Source organism: Littorina saxatilis, linkage group LG13 (genome assembly GCF_037325665.1).
Source record: "Littorina saxatilis isolate snail1 linkage group LG13, US_GU_Lsax_2.0, whole genome shotgun sequence".
In the NCBI taxonomy this organism is placed as follows: domain Eukaryota; kingdom Metazoa; phylum Mollusca; class Gastropoda; order Littorinimorpha; family Littorinidae; genus Littorina; species Littorina saxatilis.
The window spans coordinates 10,717,738-10,743,459 of NC_090257.1; the positions used below are offsets into that span (position 1 = coordinate 10,717,738).

At 42.5% G+C, this 25,722-nt stretch overlaps 1 protein-coding gene across 1 annotated transcript in view; it reads right to left on the minus strand.

Moving 5' to 3' along the window:
- Positions 1–1,140: 1,140 nt before the first annotated feature.
- The window catches only part of LOC138983574 (fibronectin type-III domain-containing protein 3a-like), a gene marked incomplete at its 5' end in the record, with an annotated part of 30,380 nt that continues 5,798 nt past the window's right edge, over positions 1,141–25,722 (minus strand). Inside the window, 13 exon segments of the mRNA XM_070356851.1 lie at positions 1,141–5,781; positions 6,095–6,228; positions 6,629–6,795; positions 7,501–7,701; positions 10,347–10,600; positions 11,544–11,618; positions 12,838–13,032; positions 14,525–14,697; positions 15,608–15,713; positions 16,993–17,105; positions 21,442–21,507; positions 23,391–23,529; positions 24,502–24,588. Coding sequence (XP_070212952.1) covers positions 5,362–5,781; positions 6,095–6,228; positions 6,629–6,795; positions 7,501–7,701; positions 10,347–10,600; positions 11,544–11,618; positions 12,838–13,032; positions 14,525–14,697; positions 15,608–15,713; positions 16,993–17,105; positions 21,442–21,507; positions 23,391–23,529; positions 24,502–24,588 — 2,130 coding nt within the window.

The following is a 25,722-nucleotide window of genomic DNA, read 5'->3' on the forward strand; positions in this document are numbered from 1 at the left end:
TGTGAATGGGGTTAGGCCAAAAAAAAAAAATTGTCTGTTTCTGGTCACCCGACCGACCCTAAATTTCAGCGCCGACCCTAAACTTTTTTTTTCCAATCTCAAAATTTATTTTTTTTTCTTTGGACACGTGTGAAAACGAAAGTCCGCTGACGATTTGTAAATGTGTTGAGTGTCTATGTATAGTGAATCCAGTCTCTTTGCGCGATTTTTAAAGTTAGTTTTATTGGTCTACATTTGGGGTAAAAATAAAAATAAACAAAATAAAAATAAAAAAATCCCTACCTACCGACCCTATTTTTTTTAGCCATGTTACCAGAAACAGACAATTTTTTTTTTTTGGCCTTAGCAAGATTTCACAAGACATACATACAACACTCAACACACACATGTCCAGTTTGAACAAGAACTGCAGACGACCAAACTCAGTACACTCAAATCTTTGCTTTAAAAATAGACTAGATAAAATGGACTGTTATGTCTTCAGTGAACAGTCGTTTTTCTTACCTTACGTGGATACCGAGAACAACCTAAAGATTTTGAAAGTTTTCTGTTCTGGTGTTAGCTCAGTTTCCACATGGTCCGGTCTTACTAAGTCACAGATGACAAAAATGTAAGCTACAGAAAGTAAATTATCGTCAAATGACAGATAGTCTTCTGTCCACACTCAGTTTGGGTGGTTCAAAATACCATCCAGGTGGCAGTATTTTTCATCCTAGGTTTCTTTCCACAAGAGAGAAGAGAAGGAAAAAAAAAAGAGAATAAAAAAAGAGGGGAGATCGTTCTTTCTTTTCTTTATTTGGTGTTTAACGTCGTTTTCAACCGTTCAAGGTTATATCGCGACGGGGAAAGGGGGGGGGGGGGGGGGGGGGGGATGGGATAGAGCCACTTGTTAATTGTTTCTTGTTCACAAAAGCACTAATCAAAAAATTGCTCCAGGGGCTTGCAACGTAGTACAATATATGACCTTACTGGGAGAATGCAAGTTTCCAGTACAAAGGACTTAACAGGGGAGATCGTCTGCAGTGATGATCGAAGAACACACACGTAACAGTAACACACACAGTGACACACACACAAACACCTCAAAATGCACTCTTTCATTTTCAATCATCATACAAAGAAACCCTGGCAGCCGATTCAATTCCCAAGTGACAATGCTGTTACTATGTTCAATTTATATGTCCAGTTACACAAAGTACACAATAAAATCCATGTAAAAGTACAATCAGTCAAATAACCCCAACCGTTGTGAAATGAATACAAGTCAGAGGGTAGAAAACTGAATGAACTGCATGTACCGTTTGGAACAACACTCCTTTGAGATTTAACCAAAATAAACTTTAACGCCGTGCAAATGCTCCACCCTTCTCCACATTGGCATTTTTGTCAAAATTTGTGCTGTGCAAAATATACTCTAATACACCTAACCACCCTGTTTAGTAATCTCTTCAGAATGTAGATTTTTCTCTTCAACATGAAGACAAATTTGTTGCCAAGGGCTTTCTCTTTTTCTTTTTCATACATAAACTATAGTGTATTTAGGACTGCGAGCGAGTCCAAAAATTGCCTAACAGCAGCCAAAATATTCTTCTCTTTTTGCTCATCTAGAAAACAAGGAAGAAATTGCCAAACCAAACCAAAATCTATATTGCAACCATCCCAAGCTTTGTGCACTGTCAAGATTTCAAATGAAAATGAATATCAACATTATTTAAAAGTAAAAGAGACCAAGTGCACCCTGCCCACTTTTTTGTTTGTTTTCTTGTTATTAATTGTTGATTAAGCTTGACAACAAAACAGTGAGTGTGAATACATCTATATATATATATACCATTACTATAAGGATAAGCTGATGACATGCAGACATCCAATATTTTACTAACAACAGTTTAACATCAACAGTTGGTCATTTGAACTCACACAAATCAGACACATTATTTAGCTTCTAACTGGGCCAAAAGAGAAAAATGTATCACTTGAAAACATTTATATTGGAAAAAAGCACCATATTATATTTTTTTTTTGACAAATGACATGCAAGCACACTGATCATATACATCCTAACAACATCTGTTCAATATTTCAACAATATCTGGACAATAGTTATTAGTATCTGGGCCCTACACCAAGTAATATTCATAAACACATGCGAGAAAAACAAAATAACCAGGACATCCATTTCACAAATAAACATTTTAGACATGCCATATATATGCAATGCTTCCCATTTGAGGGAAAAGTCAGATAAAGGCAAGTGTTAATTGGTTTATCATCTGATGATTATTTCACTTTTACATCCGCAAAAGTAATTACAAGTACATCTAGTCACCGTTAACATTTGTGTCAATCATCAAAATAAAATTTAAGATTAAAAGCTTTGTTGAATCTTGTCGGGGGGGGGGGGGGGGGGGGGGACTGAAGGTTTTATTTCTGTGCAAGCAACACCCACATTTTGGTTGTCAACTCCATCACCAAAAAAACCGATGAAAAGATAAAAATCATGGTGGCCTTAACCAGTTTTAATACGATGAGGAAATGTTTCTTGATTGTACATGACACACTACTCGGATTCAACACCGAGCTCTTGATGGCCCAAACTTCAATCTAACAACTCATTGCAAACTTTTCGCTCATGCAAGGACTCTCTTGTTCAACAAGGGCCTCTTCCTACCCCTGTTCATGTTCTGCTATTTCTTCAACATATGAAAAAGAAATAAATAAAGATTAAAACAAGAGAAAAGTGTTGAAAGTTGTGTTCAACTCCCAAATATAATACATCTTAAGTGCCTAGCTCATTCATAATGAATTGAAGACGCTAACAAACGTTTGTTTGTTTCTGTCTGTCAACGTATACATCCACCTTCCGCTATGACTTTCAACAGTCTTCCATGACCAGTTATGGCTGCATTACATCAACATTTGCCTCATCCCCATGCCGACACATATTTTTCAGCCCATGTCCTGCCCACTTTTGTGCTCAGTCAATGACGATGTTTTCTGTTATGCCAGAAACACCGGCATACTTCAGTCTTCTGTTTCTGTCTTTTTAGCTTAGAGAATATGCTCACAGCTACAATGGCTGCAAGAAAAAACACCATATATTTTTCTCCCAAACAGTGTTCCGTTAGCAAAATTCACTATTCTGTCCACACAACTCAGTGTTCTGTTAGCACATTTAAATGTTCCATCAGTGTTTTGAGATGTTCTGTTATGATGCAGTCTGATCTTCAGTAACAGCATCCTATTTTTCAGCCATACTCTGACTTTATGCAGAATGATGTTCTGTAAGCATACTGAAGGGTTCTGTCGAAGAGAGCTGTTTTACCAGCATTATACAAACTTTTCTATCAGCAACAAACACCGTCCTGTCTGCAGAGCGGTTGGTCTTTTGTCACTGTTCTGTCAAGTGTAGAGTTTGGTGTAGCATGAAATTCATACAGTGTTCTGTCCGTGTGCTTTTTGGTGTTATTGTGCCACAGTCAGATCACATTTTTGTGCCACAGCCAGACCACATTATTATCAAGTCCACCTTAACAAGAGGCTTCGCTGTTAACAGTGCAACAGCCAGACCACATTATTATCAAGTCCACCTTAACAAGAGGCTTCGCTGTTAACAGTGCAACAGCCAGACCACATTATTATCAAATCCACCTTAACAAGAGGCGCCACTGTTAACAGTGCTCAGTATATTTTCAAACCGGTACACAAACTTTTATAATGCAAACAGTCCAGAAAAAAACGGTAGTCTGGTCATTGGAACCAGTAAGAGTCCAACTCAGAGTACTGTTTTTTTTGTTTTACCGGCGAAAAAAACCCCGGTAGTTCTAAAAATCAACCGGTAGCCAATTTTGTTTGGTATTTTCTCGTTTCAACCGGTAAAATGCCGGTAATTGCCGGTTAACGCCAATACTGCTGCTGTTCCCAATTACACAAGGGTTACTCCTACCGCCTACCATTGGTGACATAACTCACAACACGCCACAACCTGCATCGTACAACAATCATCACTGTCAACGATAAACGTTTTTCCCAGAAATACAACAATAGTGAATCGCCTCTACACCCACAGAACAGAAAACCATTAATTAACAAGACATGGAGAGAGAAAAAACTAAAATATAAATGGAAAGCTGAAAAATAAATGTTACAGAGGGAGACGACATTCAAAACGTATCGGTCAGCAGCTTTTTTTTTTTAAATATCTGTTTTCAAGTTCATCTTGAACGTACAGTCTCTTTTACTCCCGCCAGTCTTTCTCCCTGCTAGTGCAAAATCGTTTCGAGACAGAATTTTATTCCTTCCTTCCTTCACTAGTTGTCCTTTTTCTCTCCAGCCAATGAAAGTGTTAATCTTGGTGTAACAATGAGAGAAGATGACTCCTTCCTTCCCTGGCACTGAAAATCACACAGGTCTGATGAATAAGTGATGCAACCCTACACCTTGTAATATGTTAGATGAAACCATACACCGTACGTGAAAGCACAGCGCAAGTGTGATGAAGTCCTGTGTTGCAGTGAGGGTTCATTACCCACAGTAACAGTTCATTCACTCCACACCCTAGTTGCCAAGACAGGCACTTTCTGACCGTGTCTTTCAGCGTCCTGAAAATGCTGGTTCTCTTCATTATCACAACGGCAGCATTTTCTCCATCTTCAAAATTATTGTGTTGTACCTCATCACAAACGGGGGGAAAGAATCCTTCGTCTTTCTTTATGCAACTATTACAGTAGTTTGTTTTTTTCCACAGTGCTCAAATCAGTCACAATTGCTTCTCCCGCCCTTTTCCGACATCCTGTCGTCCTGCCAGCTGTCACGTTTGGTTCTGTGATCGAACATGTGCATACCTTGCAAAGTCTTTGTACACTTTCTCATTAACAAGATAAGAAAGCTTCAGCATAATTATACTCTTGCTCCCACTCTGTTTTCTCTTCACACAACAATTGACCAGAGCGCCGACTCCTGCCATGGAAGAGCACTGCAAGGACAGAATGCGTTCATGTATCACACCTATAACCTCCTCACTCTCACCTCCTGGCAACCGGTAAAAACGTCAAGGCTGTTCGGGAAGAAAAAAAAAAGATGCCCCTGCCCAGCTTTGCAGCCGACAACAACAATATTTTTCAACAAGGGTCGAAAAGGGCGTCACCACGAAAACACCAATGAACACAAAGCTACAGCCAGCCAAAGCCAGTTGCGGTTTTTTGGTAGTTTTTTTTTACCCCACTTTACAAAAACTGAAAGACCGCCACAAGGAAAACAAAAAGCAGAACTCTCTCTCTCTTCGTCTGTAGAGAAGTTGAGCGCGCGAGCAAACACGATGATTTACGGGAAAAACCGACGCAGTCCAAAGCCGAGCCCGGCTCAGTTCGTCTTGCCGTGGTGGTGGTGGTGGTGGTGATGGTGTGGAGGAGGGGTGGAGGAGGAGGAGGAGGAGGGGGACGCCGTGTCATCCAGGTAGGCGATGACCTGTTGCGTGATGATGGCCACCACCACAGCCAGCACTACGAAGATGAGCAAGATGACCGCCGCCCACTGCTGGTCAGACCACTGCTTGGGCTCCGCCAGGATGGATGCCCGCGACTCCACCTCCCTGGCCGGCGTGGCGCCGCGGTGCAGGGGCTCGGGGGAGGCCGTCACCAAGTGGGTCCCCTGGGAAAAGGGGCCGTGGATGTCTGAGGCAGACCCATCGCCGCTCTCCCGTACCGCGCAGACCCGAACGTTGTACTCCGTCCCTGGCTCCAAGCCCTGCAGGCTGTAGTGGGCGTTGGGTCCTCGGTACACCTGTCACACAGTTGTTCAACACATGGTGAATACTCACTTTACATTCAAACAACCTTTTCGTATTTTCATCAAATAAAGTGATACTCTTCAAATCCTTCATTCCTCTGACTTTGTTTAACATCAAAAAGTTGTTTTAACACTCCTGCAGGGAAGTCTGACTCAATATAGTCGATGTGTATCTCACACACACAGATATAGACATATGCATGCATGAATAGACAAGACAGGCAGACAGATAAATAGACCACACAAACAGATCACGCAAACAGAAAGAGAGAGACACACACACTATCACAGAGTGTAAAACACTGACCTGTCTATACTCGTGGTCGGCGGTGTGTGGTCGCTGCACCTGCAAGATGTAGGTGACGGGATCCGAACCCTGAGTGCGACAGGCCTGCCACTCCACCTCACACTGTCGCTGCTCCACTTCATGGACACGGGGCCCTGAAAGCCATCAATCACCTGATGAAAACTCCCGACAGAGTACTGTCAAACACCCCTTTTTAGGGCACTCCTCTTTTTTAAGTTTTGTCTTACAGATTTCTTGTTCATAACATCTGTATCATCTGCTTGAGTACGGATCCTAAATGCCAGATATTGTATATATATATATATGTCACGATATTAAAATTGAAGTTTTGTTCAAACTGAACATCTGTAAATTTATGGAAAATTTTAAGACTCTCTCCCTTCAAGACCAGATTTTGCCCGAGTTTTACAGGTTTCATACATGAGGGGTTCAACTGTAGTATAAGTTCAAAGGACATAAAAAGTGACTAGAAAAAGGCAAGCTTCATCAATGTACTCTACTAATACAAAGACAGAAGAAGAAAATGGCAGCAACCTTTGAGTGCGGGTGGCGGTGCCTTGGTGGTGGTGAACATGATGGTGTCGGAGTACGGCCCGTGACCGGCATCGTTGCTGGCAAAAATGCGAAACTCGTAGCTGGTCATCTCCGTCAGGCGATTCACCTTGTGGGTGTGAGCCGGCCCAGAGTACACTGCCTGGAAGCTGGAACAGACATCAATAGCGGGTGTTTGTGAAGAAGAACAAAATTCATGTCCTGTGACCATCATGAAGATTTGTGTAGTGTTGTATTGTTTTGGTCACATAAAACATGCTTTTGCTTGAATTTGTGTCCTAGCTGCAAATTTTCAATTGTTTCATGTCATGTATTTTGAATAAATCTTGTTTAAACCGACATGAAAGTCACAGGTAACTCTTCTGGTATGGGTAGGCATTTGAACACACATACTTTCCTTACACATAAATACACTGACTAAGCCAGTGAGGATTAATAAAAAAAAAACAAGCCAAGGTAATTGAAATAGCATGAAAATCACGGGCAACTGTTCTGGTGTGGGTATGCATTTGATTACACATACACATTCCTTACACATTGACATACAATACACTGACAGATAAAAAAAACAAAGCCAGTTAGGATTAATAACAAGAAGACAAGGTTATAGAAATGCAGACAAATAAAATCGTCCTCACCATTACATCGTTACAATAGCTACATAGGGTAAACTACATGCAGTATCAAATGGTTATGTAGATAATAGAATTTCCCACAAAAAAAAGTACAGGCACGTTCTAAATATCTCTCTCTCTCGCTCTCACACACACACACATACACCTGCACATACCCCCCCCCCCCCCCAACACGCACTCTCTCTCATTCCTCCCCCACTCCCATCCCCTCTCCCTCACCTTCCATCCTCTTTTTCCATCTCCAGCGTATAGCGGACAAGGTCAGGGTTGCGGCCATCACCCCACTTGAGCTTGAGACTGTTCGGAGCGGCGGACAGACACTCCAGCCTGGGGGGACTGGGGGGCAGGGCTCTGGTCATCACCTTGGTGGCTGTGCTGTAGGGACCCACGCCAATACCATTCACCGCTTGGATCCGGATCCTGTCAAACCAAAGCACAATCGGTGAGTAAACACATTCACTCCAGCAGACATGAGACCAGCAAATGTTCAAAAAGTAGGAAAGCGAGCCGGGTTCAGGGGGGCTTTGCCCCCCTGACGGAAAATGAATGTTAGAATTATAAAGGCCATTTTGGGGCCTCTCCTGATAGCAAAAAATGAGATCATGCCTTTTTAAAAAGCTATAAAACCCACAAGAATAATATGTTTTAGCATTTTAAACAAAAGTGTGATTTATAACAATCACACACACACACAAAACTTTGCCCTTATTTTTTCAGTTGCTAATGAAAGATGAAACACCCGACTACGTTCTCATCAACTAATTTCGGTGGTGCACTCGCCCTATCGCAAAAAGAAAAAAATGACAAAAGTTCGTTTGCATTTATTTTATAGAATTCTCGCAACCTGGCGAAAAAAATGTCGATGCACCTCTAGCCCTATGTATCTGCTAGTGGTACCGGTCAGTATCGTCCACAACCAACCACTCAAATCGACGTACTTTGCCGTAACCTGACCCTGGGGTCCGGAGCCAAATCGCCGACCGGATTTTTGAGTGGGCGTGGTTTGCAGCGAGAGTTATCTTTTCCTAGCTTGCCCCATGCATACCAAGCAGTGGCCGTTGTCGCACCACGTGCACACGGCCTGACCGGGAATGGATATCTTGGCGATACTGTCGCCAATGAGCTGGCGCCTTTCTTTCTTGTTGATAGTGACAGTCACTTCTTCTGACAGCCAGTTGGCTTTCCACTTGTTTTTCACACTTTGGTCGTCGATCGTAAGAGCTTCCACAGCCGACAAAACAATACGGAATCCAGACGCCATGATGCTACCTTTTTTACCTTCGGCGTTTGGAGATCGGCAGCCAATCAAAGCAACCCATAAACCGCCATCGGTGAATAATTAAGCCCCGGCGATAATCGTCGGAGATCGACAGCCAATCAAACGCGACCCAAGATACTACTATGGGTTCACGCGAGTGCTGGGGTGCGAATGCACCGACTTCAGACGCAGACAGCTTCAGCTGAACGGTTCATACCACCACCTATGGGTTCACGCGAGTGCTGGGGTGCGAATGCACTGACTTCAGACGCAGACAGCTTCAGCTGAACGGTTCATACCACCACCTCCTTCCCCCCTTTTTTCTCAACGAATTTGCATCGATCTCAAGAATGGTCTGTGAGCTAAGGAAAATATCGGAATTCCGATAAAAATCGGATCAGTCCCATGTCTGCTCCAGGGTTTTTGACATCTTCATGTTTGTTTGAATTTTCTTCTCAACAGTAGTTCTGTTTAGGGGTCCTGCCATGACAGGTATATTTTGGTCAAGATGATAGATGAAGGGACTCCAGAAGGTGTCCCCTCATCAGAGAGGCCTCTCATCGCAGGTACAACTGTACCACCTTTTCTTCCAATATTTGTAGCAGGTCTAAAAATACCAAAGTTGGCAGGTAATAGACACTGCGGATATCCCAAAGCCTTTATGGTTGAGTAATAGCCTATGAACATTAACAGCCATCAAACTTACTTTCTGTTAACCTTTTACCCCAAACCATTCCACATTCGTAGCAGACTTATGTGCTACTTATAGCCCCACAACTTAGTTTTGGTCTTCAAGCGTTTATAATAATCTCTCAGAATTTGTTTCTTTTAGATGAAAGCTAAAAGCCATTCTCTTATTTGACAATTAAATCAAGGGACGTCAGGGCTGACATATGCTGTTGCTAAATTGTGAGGTTGGAGCTTTAAGTGTCAATGCAGTTTTCAACACAAATATCCAACAAGTCGCGTAAGGCGAAATTACTACATTTAGTCAAGCTGTGGAACTCACAGAATGAAACTGAACGTAGTCCGCCGCTAGTGCAAAAGGCAGTGAAAGTGACGAGCCTGTTTGGCGCGGCAGCAGTTGCGCTGTGCTTCATAGCACGCTTTACTGTACCTCTCTTCGTTTTAACTTTCTGAGCGTGTTTTTAATCCAAACATATCATATCTATATGTTTTTGGAATCAGGAACCGACAAGGAATAAGATGAAATAGTTTTTAAATCGATTTCGGAAATTTAATTTTGATCATAATTTTTATATTTTTAATTTTCAGAGCTTGTTTTTAATCCAAATATAACATATGTATATGTTTTTTGAATCAGAAAATGACGAAGAATAAGATGAAATTGTTTTTGGATCGTTTAATAAAAAAATAATTTTAATTAGAAGTTTCCGATTTTTAATGACCAAACTCACTCATTAGTTTTTAAGCCACCAAGCTGAAATGCAATACCAAACCCCGGCCTTCGTCGAAGATTGCTTTGCCAAAATTTCAATCAATTTAATGGAAAAATGAGGGTGTGACAGTGCCGCCTCAACTTTTACAAAAAGCCGGATATGACGTCATCAAAGGTATTTATCGAAAAAATGAAAAAAACGTCCGGGGATATCATACCCAGGAACTCTCATGTCAAATTTCATAAAGATCGGCCCAGTAGTTTAGTCTGAATCGCTCTACACACACACACAGACAGACTGCCAACGTTTTAAAATTCAGAATTAGAAAATAAGAATGGTAGGTAATTGGAACGTTTATTGTTGACAAAACAAAACATAACAGTCTTCAACACAATCCAAAAACTCACTTGTATGTGGTCTCCGGCTGGAGGTTCTCCAGGGTGTACTCCGACACAGGCTCTATGGGGATGACCTGCTTGTCGGAGATGGAGATGTTGTAGGAGAGAATGTCGCTGCCGTTGCAGGCAGGAGGGCGCCACCATAGCTGAACACTGGTAGGACCAGCCTGCCAGCGCAGGGAGACTACAGTGCCAGGACTAGAAGGCGGGGTCTGGCAGGAGGCCGCTGGGGAGTAGGGCCCCGTGCCTGCTAGATTCAGCGCCTGAAACAAACAATGGAAGGGGACATTTAGCAGGTAAATTCTCTCAAGGTCCATCTGCACAAGACAGGGCAACGCAGCACCATAATTATTTGTATATTTTGGTTCTGCACATTTCTTGAAGTTACCATGGAGCTCAGCATCAGCACAATTTATCGTAGAGGGCAAGGACTGTCAAACACTGAATCATTATTCTGGACGGAACAGCACAATTTTGTGTCTATCTGACTTTTCGCTTTTGAGTTCTTTACAGATGCATACCTGTAGTGAAAGAGACACATGTCAGGACAAAACGTTAAAGAGCTACACACCTGCACATAGTATTGTGAACCGTTGAACACACAAATACGTGGACATATTGATAGACTAAAAGAGACATCTAACTACCAGACCTGTTTACCCCCATAAGTGTTTTGGAGTAATGCTCAGCCCCAAAAATAGTAATCCTGACACAAAAATAGTAATCATCCAGCATTCGTCGCCAATTACAACGCACATGACAACTGTGTCTGCGAAACGCAATCATGCACATATATCCATCATTCACAAACAAAACACATCAGTCAGTTTTTGTGTGTCAAACGCTTCTCTACTGTACTTGCGCTTGCTGAATGAGTGAGGGCGAGACTTCACCACTAGAATAAGGCTCTCCAGCGTCTCATCAGACAGACATGATCTCTGGTCAGTCCTGTGCTTTTTCACCCCATTTTGCCATTGAAAAAACAATGCCAAACATGTGAATTGATAAAAATTAAAAAAAATTAAAAAAATGTTATTTTAAAAAAAAAAATTTTATTTATGAAAATCGTAGTCTTGACACGGATAGCGAAATGGCGTATTTTTTTGCAGAAAATCGTAATAAATTACGCCAAAATCGTAAGGGTAAACAGGTCTGCAGTGAGCACACCAAGTCAGAGAAATGCCTGAGGGTGAAAGAGACTCATACCTGGACACGGAAAGTGTAGGTTGTGGCGGGTGTCAAGCCCTTGGCTTCATAGCTGAGATTTGGTCCCACGTACAGCTGTAGACAGACAAGCACTGCACAGCTCACCTCAGTATTCTTGCAAACACAATGCGCTCATAGCCAATTTCCTATCAATCACAGTAGGTCTACCAGAGAGAAAAACAAGGAAGAACAAGAAAATGCATCTGCTGCATAATTATCTTTCTTTCACACTTGAAGATTTTACCTGAATAAATCTTTCAAGCTTCTGAAAGTTCTGTGATATTTTATGAATGAAAAAACACACCACCACACACAACACTAAAATACAATTAAGTTTATTCTCTGAGTAAAACAAACACTGTCATCCAACAGGACTCCTCATTCATCGTTTGAAGTTATGGTGGGGATGAAATGGGGGGGAACCTTCAAGCAACACATTCACATAGCTATACAGTGGAATACCCACCCCCACCCCCCTTCTTTATTTTTAAACCTAAAAAAAAAAAAAATCAGAAAAAGTCGGGTTTTTAGAATGAATGAAGTCTGAACAACGGAGGTAAATTTACACCCATTATGAACAGAAAAAAATAAGGACTAAAAAGGGGAGGTCTTAACCCAGGGGCTCTAAAAAGGGGGTGGTCTTAACCCAGGGGCTCTAAAAAGGGGGAGGTCTTAACCCAGGGGCTCTAAAAAGGGGGAGGTCTTAACCCAGGGGCTCTAAAAAGGGGGTGGTCTTAACCCAGGGGCTCTAAAAAGGGGGAGGTCTTAACCCAGGGGCTCTAAAAAGGGGGAGGTCTTAACCCAGGGGCTCTAAAAAGGGGGAGGTCTTAACCCAGGGGTTCTAAAAAGGGGGAGGTCTTAACCCAGGGGCTCTAAAAAGGGGGTGGTCTTAACCCAGGGGCTCTAAAAAGGGGGAGGTCTTAACCCAGGGGCTCTAAAAAGGGGGAGGTCTTAACCCAGGGGCTCTAAAAAGGGGGAGGTCTTAACCCAGGGGCTCTAAAAAGGGGGAGGTCTTAACCCAGGGGCTCTAAAAAGGGGGTGGTCTTAACCCAGGGGCTCTAAAAAGGGGGAGGTCTTAACCCAGGGGCTCTAAAAAGGGGGAGGTCTTAACCCAGGGGCTCTAAAAAGGGGGAGGTCTTAACCCAGGGGCTCTAAAAAGGGGGAGATCTTAACCCAGGGGCTCTAAAAAGGGGGAGGTCTTAACCCAGGGGCTCTAAAAAGGGGGAGGTCTTAACCCAGGGGCTCTAAAAAGGGGGTGAAAATGTCCTGCAGTAGACAGTGAAGAGGGCCCGACCTGTGAGAAGTCATGAGCGTCGGGGGTCTGCGTCCACTCCAGGCGGTACTCGCTGATGGTGGCGCCGTTGTTGAAGGGCTCGTCCCACGTCACCAGAGCGCTGTGAGGGGAGCGACACGTCAGCTGGGCACTCCTGGGAGCGTCAGGCGCTCCTGCCCCACTCACCACCTCCAGAAGTTCTGACCACGGTCCCGCCTGTAGGCAATTCAGTCATGTTTTGAGTATACGTTTGGACTGACAGGGTGAACTTTTTTTGTTTCAAGACCTTTAAGGCGGTCCATAATTGAGCCTGATACCAACTTTGCAAAATCTTTTTACCGAAAATTCAGTGCCAAAGCTTCGTGCGGCCAGCTTTGCATAGTATACTTTGCGTAATCGACTTCGCCCAGTTACTTTGAGGCTTAATTTACAAACAAAGAATGTAATACAGATGCCAACAGCAAGAGAGAGTCCTTTGCATTTCCGTTCAGACTTCTGGTGCCAGCAGACGCGTGTTACATTACTTTTGCATACTGTCGTTTTCCAGTCTGAGTGATTCTTCTTTAACCTTTAAAATACTGATCTTACAAAGGGTGAAATAAGTCATTCCACTATACATAAGTACTAAAGAACATCTGATTAATACCTAATAATAGACACTCCAAAATAAACCGTTCCAAATAATATCTTCTGATTTCTGAATATGCTTCAAACTGTTATCGCGCTGGGAGGATAATTATCAACTATTATTACCAATTCAGTGCCCCATATGGCTTTTTAACCAATCAGGACGGATTCTAGGTGATCCTCTATATGTTATAACGTTCAGGCTTTTTGTTTATCAAGCTAAAAATTAACAAGACAAAGTAAATATTTAAATCATCAATATCAGTGTGATTTATTCTAAAGAATGACACTTCAAATGCTGTCAGATAATACTCTCTTTATCTAAAAAATACCGAAAAGCGAGTTTTGTCGGTGGGTGCTCTACGGAACAGCAAGGCACCGCCCATCCTCTACTGAGTGTGCAATGCCGACCCGCTCACTTGAAATCTAAATTATCAAAGTTCGGAAAAATCAAGTGAAATTGCGTCTCTCGCTTTACGTCAAATGTATCGTTACGTCATTTCCCATCCATCTGGAGTCGGTTCTAAATCTGTCGCTCTCTGTTCAACAAGAAAAAGCGAAGCAAGCGAAACACATGTTCAACATGGTTTATCTTGTGAGATTGTTGTGTGTCAAACGCATTTGACCTGTGAATATTTATAACGTCAGGTGTGTTACTCTGATTGGCTGACCCAGGTCACGAGAATTCTTTGACTGAATTTCCATTGCGGCTGTTCTGTCTAATTCGCGGGGTCATTCGAATTTTTTTTGGGTCGAATTAAACGGTAATAAAACTGTTATTTCTAATATGCTGACTGTCAGCAAATGATAACAGACATGTCTCACAAATGACATCAGCATTCGCCTAAAAGGCTCATGCTTGATATCTTTTTTCTCGACATGTCTGTTATCATTTGCTAACAGTCAGCACATTAGAAATAACTCATACCATCACCTACATTTTCAGTGTCAGTGTTAAAGCAGATGTAACTGCATTCATTCAGCCACATTGGGAGCCATATAAGCAATCTTTGATATGGACAACCACAAACAACCACAAATCATTTTATTAACGTCCATGTCCAATCAAAATGTCACTCACCCCAGCTCTGTTGAAAGCGCGTACTTGGAAGAGATAGGGTCGCCCCGGCAACAAGCCGGCCACGATGCACGCCAGGTCCTGCCCCTTGTAGACCTCTCGCATGGAGTTGTCAGGGGAGATCATCTGAGCCGCAAACTGCGTCACCTGAGAACCCCCGTCGTAATCTGGATAGCCTGAAACGGTGTGAAAAAAAGTTAGAAATGTGTGTAAAATGATTTTTCCAAACACATTTTTATCCCTTTTAGGTTTGGATTAATCTGAGTAGAAGATTAGTGAGATGATCAATCTGAAAGGTCTTCTTCTTCTTCTTCTGCGTTCGATGTTGGTGGCCAGGATAATTGTACGGCCATATTATCGTGGGAGCGTAGACAGCCGATTTTCTCCCCACGCCAAGTTGGCTGCTGTCTTCCGTCTTCGGTGGTTGAGGTTCTTACTCAGGGTTACCTCCTCCCCAAGAGTAGCTGCCTTGCTGGGCTGTCGAGTCCACTCTACCCGGGTTTGACGTCGAAGTTTTCCTTCTTGTAGCCTTTGCCTTTCCCAAGGCGCACACAAGGCAGTGCGGGTTTTGAAATCGGAGTTGTCCTTCTCCTAGATGAGCGACCATCCAAGGTTAACGAGCCCCATCTGCCCGAAGCAGCTGGTTTTAAGGCGCCAGTGACCCGCCTGCATCCCTTCTCCTGTTAGTCGAAGACAGGGCCCGCCACGTGAAGGCCAGGAGCTGGATTTGACTGTCAGAGGTGTTTGGAGACACGAAGCCATTTGGAGCATTTCTTGGGAAGTAGGCGCTTATCTCTACTTCCACCCCGGCATAACAGTCCTTGGGCCCCTCTGAAAGGTCTGAAATCTAAACAGTTCACAAGGTCTGGCTTGCTGACTGTAATTTCCTTCACTACAACTTTCCGTTTCAATACTTGGAAGAAGAAAAAGGAGCTGAGGGGGGGAACAACTTCAGATCAGTTCAGGCAATTTTACTTGTGGCTGATTAAGGGTGGAACACACACACACCCACACTGACAGATGAATAAGCTAGCAGACAGACAGAAGGACAGACAGACAGAGAGAACAAGAGGCACAGACACTCACTCCATCTGAGGTGCAGGGAGGTGGCCTTGGGTTTGCCCTGCAGTTTGGGGGCCTGGCACTGACCCGGTGCTACTGGCTGTGTGGTCGCTAGGCAGCAGTCGGAAAACTAGGAAAATACACACGCAAAAATGCAGTTAAATGCTGAACATCCAAGCAAAAAAACAACAGCAAAAACACACAAAAAACATCAATACTGCAACATCTCAAACATCGTCTTTTCTTGACAACCTCTATTTTCCATGAACTGCAGCAAGCAAACTTTGATAGAAATAAATTGCACTCACATGCATGTACATCAAAACGGCAGTTATTTGTTGTGAAAATAAGGAAGAAAGGAAAGGGGGACAGGGACCTACTTCAAATTGTTGAGTATTTTCACTGGAACAGGTGAATAACAAAGAGTATAAAACCCTCCCTTGGAATGGGAGCATCACTGCTTAAATGCCGGGGGAAAACCACCATACCCGTAAAACCCCACTCGTGCCTACAAGTGTACATGAGCAACAAACTATGAACGCAGAAGAAGTATTAAATCCTCATAATTATGTCTAATTACCTGAAAAGAACATACAGAGAGGGGGGAGGGATTGAGAGAGAGAGAGAGAGAGAGAGAGAGAGAGAAAGAGGGAGAAAGAGGGAGAGAGAGTAGAGAGAGACAGAGAGACAGAGAGACAGAGATAGAGAGAGAGAGACAGAGAAAGACAGACAGACAGACTGAGAGAGAGGCAAAGACAGCGACAGAGAGAGAGACAGAGAGAGAGACAGACAGAGAGAGAGAGACAGACAGAGAGAGAGAGACAGACAGAGAGAGAGACAGACAGAGAGACAGACAGAGAGAGAGAGAGACAGAGAGACAGAGAGACAGACAGAGAGAGAGAGAGACAGAGAGACAGACAGAGATCGAGAGAGACAGAGATAGAGAGAGACAGAGAGAGAGAGAGAGACAGAGAGAGAGAGAGACAGAGAGAGAAAGAGAGAGAGACATAGAGAGAGAGAGAGACAGAGAGAGAGAGAGAGACAGACAGAGAGAGAGAGGGAGGGGGGAGATAGAGAAAGACAGAGAGAGAGAGAGAGACAGAGAGAGAGACAGAGACAGAGAGAGATAGAGAAAGACAGAGAGAGAGAGAGAGAGACAGACAGAGAGAGAGACAGAGATACAGAGAGAGAGAGACAGAGAGAGAGAGAGAGAGAGACAGACAGAGACAGAGAGAGAGAGAGAGAGAGAGAGAGAGAGAGAGAGAGAGAGAGAGAGAGACAGACACAGAGAGAGCAAAGGGTAGAAAAAGAAAACAGAGAATTCACAAGAGGACAGCAGTGTTTGCGACAGACAGTGCTATGTCATTTATGATTAGTACACCCAAAAAATTGGTGCGATTGTTTCTCACCTCACTCCTACCGGCCTGGTTGCAGCACGCCACACGCACACGATACTGGTGTCCTGGCGTCAGCTGCTCAAACAGGTGTTCTCCGTCTGACCCCTCGTACACTGTCTCATAACCTGCAACAACAAACATTGCGCTCAGCTACAATGGCAATCCTTTTTCACCGTTCACACCATTTCTACATAAAAGAACATGCTCCTGCCTAGCCTGGGTTCTTTCTTCTACGTCTGCCCCATATGCACTCACATGTCATCTTTGAGGAATGGCGATTGCATTCTGTTGGTGTGTATATCACTGGCTGCAACTTGATCTTACTTTTAATCATTTGTGTATGGGATCGTTAATCTTTCTTAATTTGGTGTTTAACGTTGTTTTCAACCGTTCAAGGTTATATCGCGACGGAGGGAAGGGGGGTGATGGGATAGAGCCACTTGTCAATTGTTTCTTGTTCACAAAAGCACTTATCAAAAATTTGCTTCACGGGCTTGCAACGTAGTACAATATATAGAGAATAATACATGGCTTGCTGTGTCGTACCAGATTTACACGAGTTGTTTTTTTAAATATTGAACTGCGAGCGAAAGCGAGCTGTTCACTATTTGAAAAAGCAACGAGTGTAAATCTGGTACGGAACAGCAAGCCATGTAGTATTCTGTTTATCCTACATACTGTACTTCCGTGTATTTTACTGAAAATGTCCTGCATTCGAGGCAGCTAAATTGAAGACGCTTGTTTTAGAACCTCGATCTCTTCTAAAGCCTCGTGCAATCTATTACGTCAAAGCAAAGAAACGTCACTCTGAAAGTGTGGCGTGACGTGTTAGTTCTAAAGATTCATCGAGGGTAATTAGCGAGCGCAATTTGTGTTTCTATAATGACGTTTGTCTCGGTGACTTTGGCATCATAAGCAGTGGAAAAACAGGTCCCTGCCAGACTTGCTTGACATGACCTCATTTACATGATATACACACGTGTGATTTGAACGATTATTATCTCACGGGTGTCTCTCTCACGTATGTAGGATAAATTACCTTACTGGGAGAATGCAAGTTTCCAGTACAAAGGACTTAACATTTCTTACATACTGCTTGACTAAAATCTTTACAAAAATTGACTTTATTCTATACAAGAAACACTTAACAAGGGTAAAAGGAGAAACAGAATCCGTTAGTCGCCTCTTACGGCATGCTGGGGAGCATCGGGTAAATTCTTTCTCGTCCCAACCAATATGGGACTCCCCCTAACCCGCGGGGGGCAGGGATCGTTAATATGTACGGCTATTTTTGGCACACACACACAAATGAAGGTAAGATATGCGCTAAGGACACAGCACATGTGATGCTCACTCGGAAACATTGTTAATTTCTCTCCTGCCCAGTGGGATTAAACCTGAACACAAAGCCACGGGAATCTGTTGCAACTACAGTCAATTCAAGCCTTGTTATTGTTGCTATTGTTGATGCTGTTATTGTTAGCAGGGTTCCACACAACCCCAAAAGTCAAGGGTATTCATACCCTTTCAGGAAAAAAGTAAAGGGTTTTTATACCCCTTCCAGATTTTTCACAGGGTATGAGTGACAATCGGTGTATCCATGAAATGTCATTTTTTTGTTCTTTCGTTTTGCGAGGAATTTTTTTGAGCAGGCGACAGCACCGGATAGGCTAAAGCGAACAGTGCCATCGAGATGATCAGTTTAAAGATATCGCGCAGTTTGAGGACAAGGGAGGCAACCTCTGCTTTACGGCGTGCCAGTGTCGACAGAGGAGTGGCACGAACACGGCGTGTACTTTAGTGGTCTCAGTAGAGCAGGCGGCCTGCGAGGTGTTGCTTGTAAACTAGCAAAGGCTATACCCTTTCAGCGTTTGACTCGTACGTTTTTTTTTAACTATTTGGAAGAAAACAGTTACGTATTTATACCTCTTCAGAGAGCATCTCGTACGTGATTTGGAGGGTCAAAGGGTATTATACCCTTTATTCTACGTGATGTGGAACCCTGGTTAGTCATGAACAGCAAACAATCAATCAACAGGGTACATGCACACTGAATGGGTTTTGTCATGGGCAACTCTAGAACAGATCCAATGGTAAAGATACCCTGTCAACGTTACAAGCCTTTCCAAGTACAGTGGAACTCCCTTTTTAAGACCCCCCGATTTACGACTGCCTCCCTTTTAAGACTTTGTTTTTTCATAACCTCTGTAAATGTACCCCAATTTTTTGGAAGTTCTTGAAATGGGGGTTCGACTGTACACTGACATCTTGAATTTCCTGTCTCTGAGGAACAAACTTGGCATAACCAAGTTCAAGTTCAAGTTTTATTAGTCCATAACCCATGGGGGCATTTTGAACAATAAATACAATCAATACAATCATGATATATGCTAATATAGTAAATAAAAAAAATTAAAAAATAAAAAAATTATGAAAAACTGTTATAAATTCTATTAATAAAGTCCAAAATATTCTTTAGCAATTTCTTTTTCTTAGTAGCAAACAACTTTTTAAATCTAAGTGCATTAGGTTTTTTCCAACAGTAAGGTGGTAACAACTCAGCTCTTTCTTCTTTGAAACAAGAAGAGCAAACGCTCGATCGAGTCACTTTCGCAGTTCTGAATATTATATGAGGCATCAGATGGACAGGAAGAAATTGCTATTCACAACACAATGAGTCACGTTCACATAAAATTTGAGCCCGGTCACTTTTATAGTTTCCGAGAAAAGCCCAACGTTAAGTTGTGTGTTGCCGAACAGAAAAGGCTAGTTATCTCCCTTGTTTTTCTGATAACGTTCGTAAAAGGCTACAGATGTAAATACTTTGATGTAAAGAATAATCCTACAAAGTTTCAATCACATCCGATGAACTTTGTCAAAGATATAAAATGTCTAATTTTTCCTTTGACGCTGACCTGTGACCTTGAAAAAGGTCAAAGGTCAACGAAACCATCGTTAAAGTGTAGAGGTCATTGGAGGTCACGACTAAACAAAATATGAGCCCGATCGCTTTGATAGTTTCCGAGAAAAGTCCAACGTTAAGGTGGTGTCTCCGGACGGCCGGCCGGACAGACTAACACTGACCGATTACATAGAGTCACTTTTTCTCAAGTGACTCAAAAAATCACAGACAAATAAATAATGGAATTCATCACCTATGTCTTGTGATACACATTTGGCTGTACATTTAAATGGTGGGGTTGGGAGGGGTGGGGAGGTACAAGGGACAACAATGTCATTATTTTTGGATTCGACATACATCTATGAGGCATGCTCACAAATACAAGAGGAGAATGTTGACTAGAAGACAAACCTAATCATTTTTACAACTGAAAATCTGCAAGGAATAATTCGCAACTACATGTACAACCTATTTCTTTAAGCAACGGAACAAAAGTTGGTTTCTGTCCAAGCTTCTGAGTCGTTACAGTTTTGCCTCTTGCAATCAGAAGTTACAACACAAAAATTCTGTTGTTTCATGCAACATGCAAATTCACAATTTATTCTTAAGAAAGGGGAGGGGAAAGACAAAAGATTCAGGATATGTATTGTACGGCAGTTTGTGTGTGTTGTGTGTGTGTGTGTGTGTGTGTGTGTGTGTGTGTGTGTGTGTGTGTGTGTGTGTGTGTGTGTATGTGTGTGTGTGGTGGGGGAGGGGGGTGTTGGGAGCGAATTCTGTTTGAGTGATGAAATGGGTGGATACATGCGCATGCAAGCACAGGCACCGTAAACAGTGAGCAGGGAGATATGCAAAACAGTCATTTCTTTGAGAGTACTGAAGTTTAAAAGAAAAAGACGAAACCCTAAATAAACAGCAACATAATCTAGAGCTCTGCACGGTAATCACAAAAACACCAACAGGCATTCACACGAGTGTTTCTTGACAAAACTTGTATATAAATGAACAACACTGAGCAAAATGTTACCTCCTTCTGTTCTCAAGAGAGGCATAATAAGGAAGAAAAATAGATTTGTCAATCAAAATGCTCAGAAACGAATATACATATTGTGTCCTTCTCCAAACAATCAGTACAAACAGAAAAGACTCCACACATATTATGTAACTGATCAAATGTTGGCTAATTTTGCCTTGCAACCAGATCTACAATTATGCACAGCTCAGCTAAAGAGGCTGACAGTTCACACGGTTGTGTCAATCACCCACTGTAGCCGAACTATTAAAGAAACAGACGATGTTCAGAAATAACTCTGTCGGGTTTGTATGGGTTGTGAAAGAGTTGTTTTCTCTTGGAAAAATTGAGGCAAGCTTTTCCACGTGACATTATAGGCCAATCACTAGTGAGAGGTGTGTCTCCATACGTAGTCGCCGCGTCATTTCCCTAATTAATTTATTGGACGAGTTCAGGCTTCAGGTATAGCAGCATACAACCCTGCCTTGTCTTACAGCACACACACACACACACACACACACACACACACAAGTATTGAAGAGACACTGACCCTGCCCATCATCGAGCTCCACAATGTACTTGTTGATGTCTGCCCCTCCATCGTCGGTTGGGGGTTCTGAAAGCAGGAAAAAGTCAAATGTAAAAATACTGGGGGAAAATAAGAGTCAATATATCACCACCATTTTAAGAAGAATGATGGAAAGACACCAAAATAAAAAATTATCTGGTAACTTGTTCAACTTCAATAAGCATGCACGCACAGACACACGCACCCACACCACACAAACTCCATTTCTTTGTTATTTGTTTGTTTATTTGGTGTTTAACGTCGTTTTCAACCACGAAGGTTATATCGCGACGGGGGAAGGGGGGAGATGGGATAGAGCCACTTGTTTCTTGTTCACAAAAGCACTAATCAAAAATTTGCTCCAGGGGCTTGCAACGTAGTACAATATATGACCTTACTGGGAGAATGCAAGTTTCCAGTACAAAGGACTTAACATTTCTTACATACTGCTTGACTAAATTCTTTACAAACATTGACTATATTCTATACAAGAAACACTTAACAAGGGTAAAAGGAGAAACAGAATCCGTTAGTCGCCTCTTACGACATGCTGGGGAGCATCGGGTAAATTCTTCCCCCTAACCCGCGAGGGGGGGTATTTCTTTGTTATCAGCATTTAATTATATAGAGATCAAAATGTACATGCATTTCAACCCCAGCAGCCACCCCAGCACTGCACTACACGTAATGATTAATCACAGGAAATGGTAATAACCTGCTGAGTTTCACTCAAACAACGGGTGTCTCTTAAACAGGGATGAAAATAAAACAGAAACAAAATGTACATACAGTGAAACCCCCCTTTAATGACACCCCCCCCCCCCTCTCATTTAAGACTCCCTCTTTTTACATTTAGTCAAGTTTTGACTAAATGTTTTAACATAGAGGGGGGAATCGAGACGAGGGTCGTGGTGTATGTGTGTGTGTGTGTGTCTGTGTGTCTGTGTGTGTGTAGAGCGATTCAGACTAAACTACTGGGCCGATCTTTATGAAATTTGACATGAGAGTTCCTGGGTATGATATCCCCGCACGTTTTTTTCATTTTTTCGATAAATACCTTTGATGACGTCATATCCGGCTTTTTGTAAAAGTTGAGGCGGCACTGTCACACCCTCATTTTTCAATTAAATTGATTGAAATTTTGGCAAAGCAATCTTCGACGAAGGCCGGGGTTTGGTATTGCATTTCAGCTTGGTGGCTTAAAAACTAATGAGTGAGTTTGGTCATTAAAAATCGGAAACTTCTAATTAAAATTATTTTTTTATTAAACGATCCAAAAACAATTTCATCTTATTCTTCGTCATTTTCTGATTCTAAAAACATATACATATGTTATATTTGGATTAAAAACAAGCTCTGAAAATTAAAAATATAAAAATTATGATCAAAATTAAATTTCCGAAATCGTTTTAAAAACTATTTCATCTTATTCCTTGTCGGTTCCTGATTCCAAAAACATATAGATATGATATGTTTGGATTAAAAACACGCTCAGAAAGTTAAAACGAAGAGAGGTACAGTAAAGCGTGCTATGAAGCACAGCACAACCGCTGCCGCGCCAAACAGGCTCGTCACTTTCACTGCCTTTTGCACTAGCGGCGGACTACGTTCAGTTTCATTCTGTGAGTTCCACAGCTTGACTAAATGTAGTAATTTCGCCTTACGCGACTTGTTTAAGACTTGTTTTCTCAGACTTTCTGTTCATAACCTCTGTAAATTTACCCCCATTTTAAGACTGATTTCTCAGACTTTCTGTTCATAACCTCTGCAAATTTACCCCCATTTTAAGACTGATTTCTCAGACTTTTGTTGGTCTAAGGAAGTTTCCGCTGTACCAGAGACATTTTATGTCTAATCAAACTTCAGACAAACACAAACACAGCAATAGAAATAACAAGTAGACCAAAGTAAAGATGAGGTTAAGGACGTACCCCATGTGATTCTGAAGGCGTGTGAGAGGACTTTGCCCTTGATCTGTGGTTTACAGGGGGGTGCCGGTTTGTCCGGCTGTGTTTTGAACGTCACAGCGTCACTCCACTTGCTGGGGCCTTCATCGTTCTTTGCTGACAACTGTACAAATGATCACAAAATGTCAATGTTCTGCTTTATGTTTCTTATACCCAAACACACACATAAACTGCCATGTCTTCAAAAAGATATTTCATTCAAATTCATATAATTATCTGAAACATAAGCAGACACACACAGCTAGATTCTGCAGGAGTTGTGACCCTCAGCTCACTTAGCAAGGTGGCGTCAGTGCATGATCACAGCCATAGACACATCGAAGCGCTGTCCTTTGAGGCATGCACAAATACTGAAATAGCGTGGCACGGCAAGCCTGTTTTCCCTCTATCGCTTGCACCCTCTAACAAGACACTATTCCCCTTAGCTTAGCAGAAGCCTTTATTGACTGAGATTCCAGTGGTGTTGCCGGTTGCTTGACTATACTGAACCCAGTTTGCTTCAATGGAAGTTCTGGTACCCTTTCGAAAATATTATTCACCTGGGCTCAAAACAGTCCAGTGAACTGCAACATAACTGGCAGCTCCTAATTACACAGTTTCAGGAAAACATTATCCACAAACTGCATCACTACTAAGTGCTAGCCTACAATCCTGTGAAAATAACTTTGAACTGATGTTCAGCAGGTGGAGCAAAAGTCATAGCCCTCTCCAGAGAACCCAAATTCAATAAAAGCTTTACCTAAATATGCATCTTCTGAAAGTCACCTGATATTTTCCAACGCCAACAATAACAGCAAAAACAAAATGAAACTCCAAGAAAATCCATGGCAGGTAAGATCACCTGAACGAACACTTAAAAAATCCCTCTCCGCACCAAACTCTATGGGAGCAGACAAGACCTGGAAGCCACGACGTCATCCGTCTCACAGACTAACCTGATGGTGTGACGGCGAACGCAAGAAGAAGAAGAAGAAGAACACCTAAAACCAAATTCACCCACTCAACCACAAAACCAATCACCGAACCAACCAAGTAAAAAAAGAAAGAAAGAATGCAGAGAGAACAACATGCTTACTCTGAATTTGTACTCTGTGTTCCGCCGTAAATGCTTCAATGAATATGAAAGGTTTGGTCCATTATAAACGGGCATAAATCCATGACCCTGAAACAAACCAAATACAGAAAAACATGCAAGTTATTCAAAACAATCAAATTTTCTACTCACAAAATTACAAATTTACTACAGCAGACTTCCACTAACTCGCGGTCCACTAAATCGCGAATTCGGCTATATCGCGGAGACCTCTTGGACCCCCCCAAAAACAGGACCGACTTTTGAAAAAAAATAATAATAATTAGTCACGTAAAGGCCAAAAAATAGTACAGATCATGAAAAAAATTTCTATCATAACCACGCTATCTCTCTCTGGGTCCGATGGCCTTTCATCATGCAGTAAATTGTCATTTCATCTTATCAGTCTCTCTCTCTTTCTCTGAGGGGGGCGATGCTTTACCACATGCACCGCGAATGGGCTTTTTGGATGTAACGTGCATGGGAATGGGGAAATTCTCGTAGCGTGCACCGTGCACAGAGGTCCGGCGTGTACCGTGCATGGAGCTTTTTCGTAACATGCACCGTGGATCACTGTGCATGGCACTTTTGGCCTCAACGTGCACAGACCCCCCCCCATGGTGACCACCTTCTCTCCCTCAGTCGCTCCAAATAGTGTTCTACGTGTGTGTGTGTTTTCAGGTTGTGTACATTACGGGTTGATCGAGACCTGCGAACAAAAGAAAAACAAACCTTTCACGCGCACGTGCCCCACTCAGTCAAGAACTTTCATGCCACGATCGGTATCGTCAAATTGGCCACGTGCCTATAGAGGTTAAGTGTCTGACCAGTCAGTGTGGCCAGTCAGGGGTGCAGTTGAACACTCGAGTCCAGCTAATTGCGATCTCTGCTAGACGGTCCGGGTGGTCACAGGCGCCAATCAAGCACTTTAAACTGCGCTTCAGTCTTCTGCAATCTAGCCAGGCATGCAATTTAACACTCGAGTCCTGCTAATCGCGATCTCAGCTAGACGCCCCGGATTTCTACAGGCGCCATGAAGACTAGTGCTTCAGCTTCTTGTGTTATAGCAGGTGGCAGAAAAAGCAAACAATCAAAGAAGAAATCTACATGCTTTCTGCCATAGACAAAACGCGTGTCAACTCAGACTCACACAAAGCAAAACAAAACAAAAAAAGCTTATCCATGTAACTGACACATCTAAAAACGTAAACGTCAACCAATGAT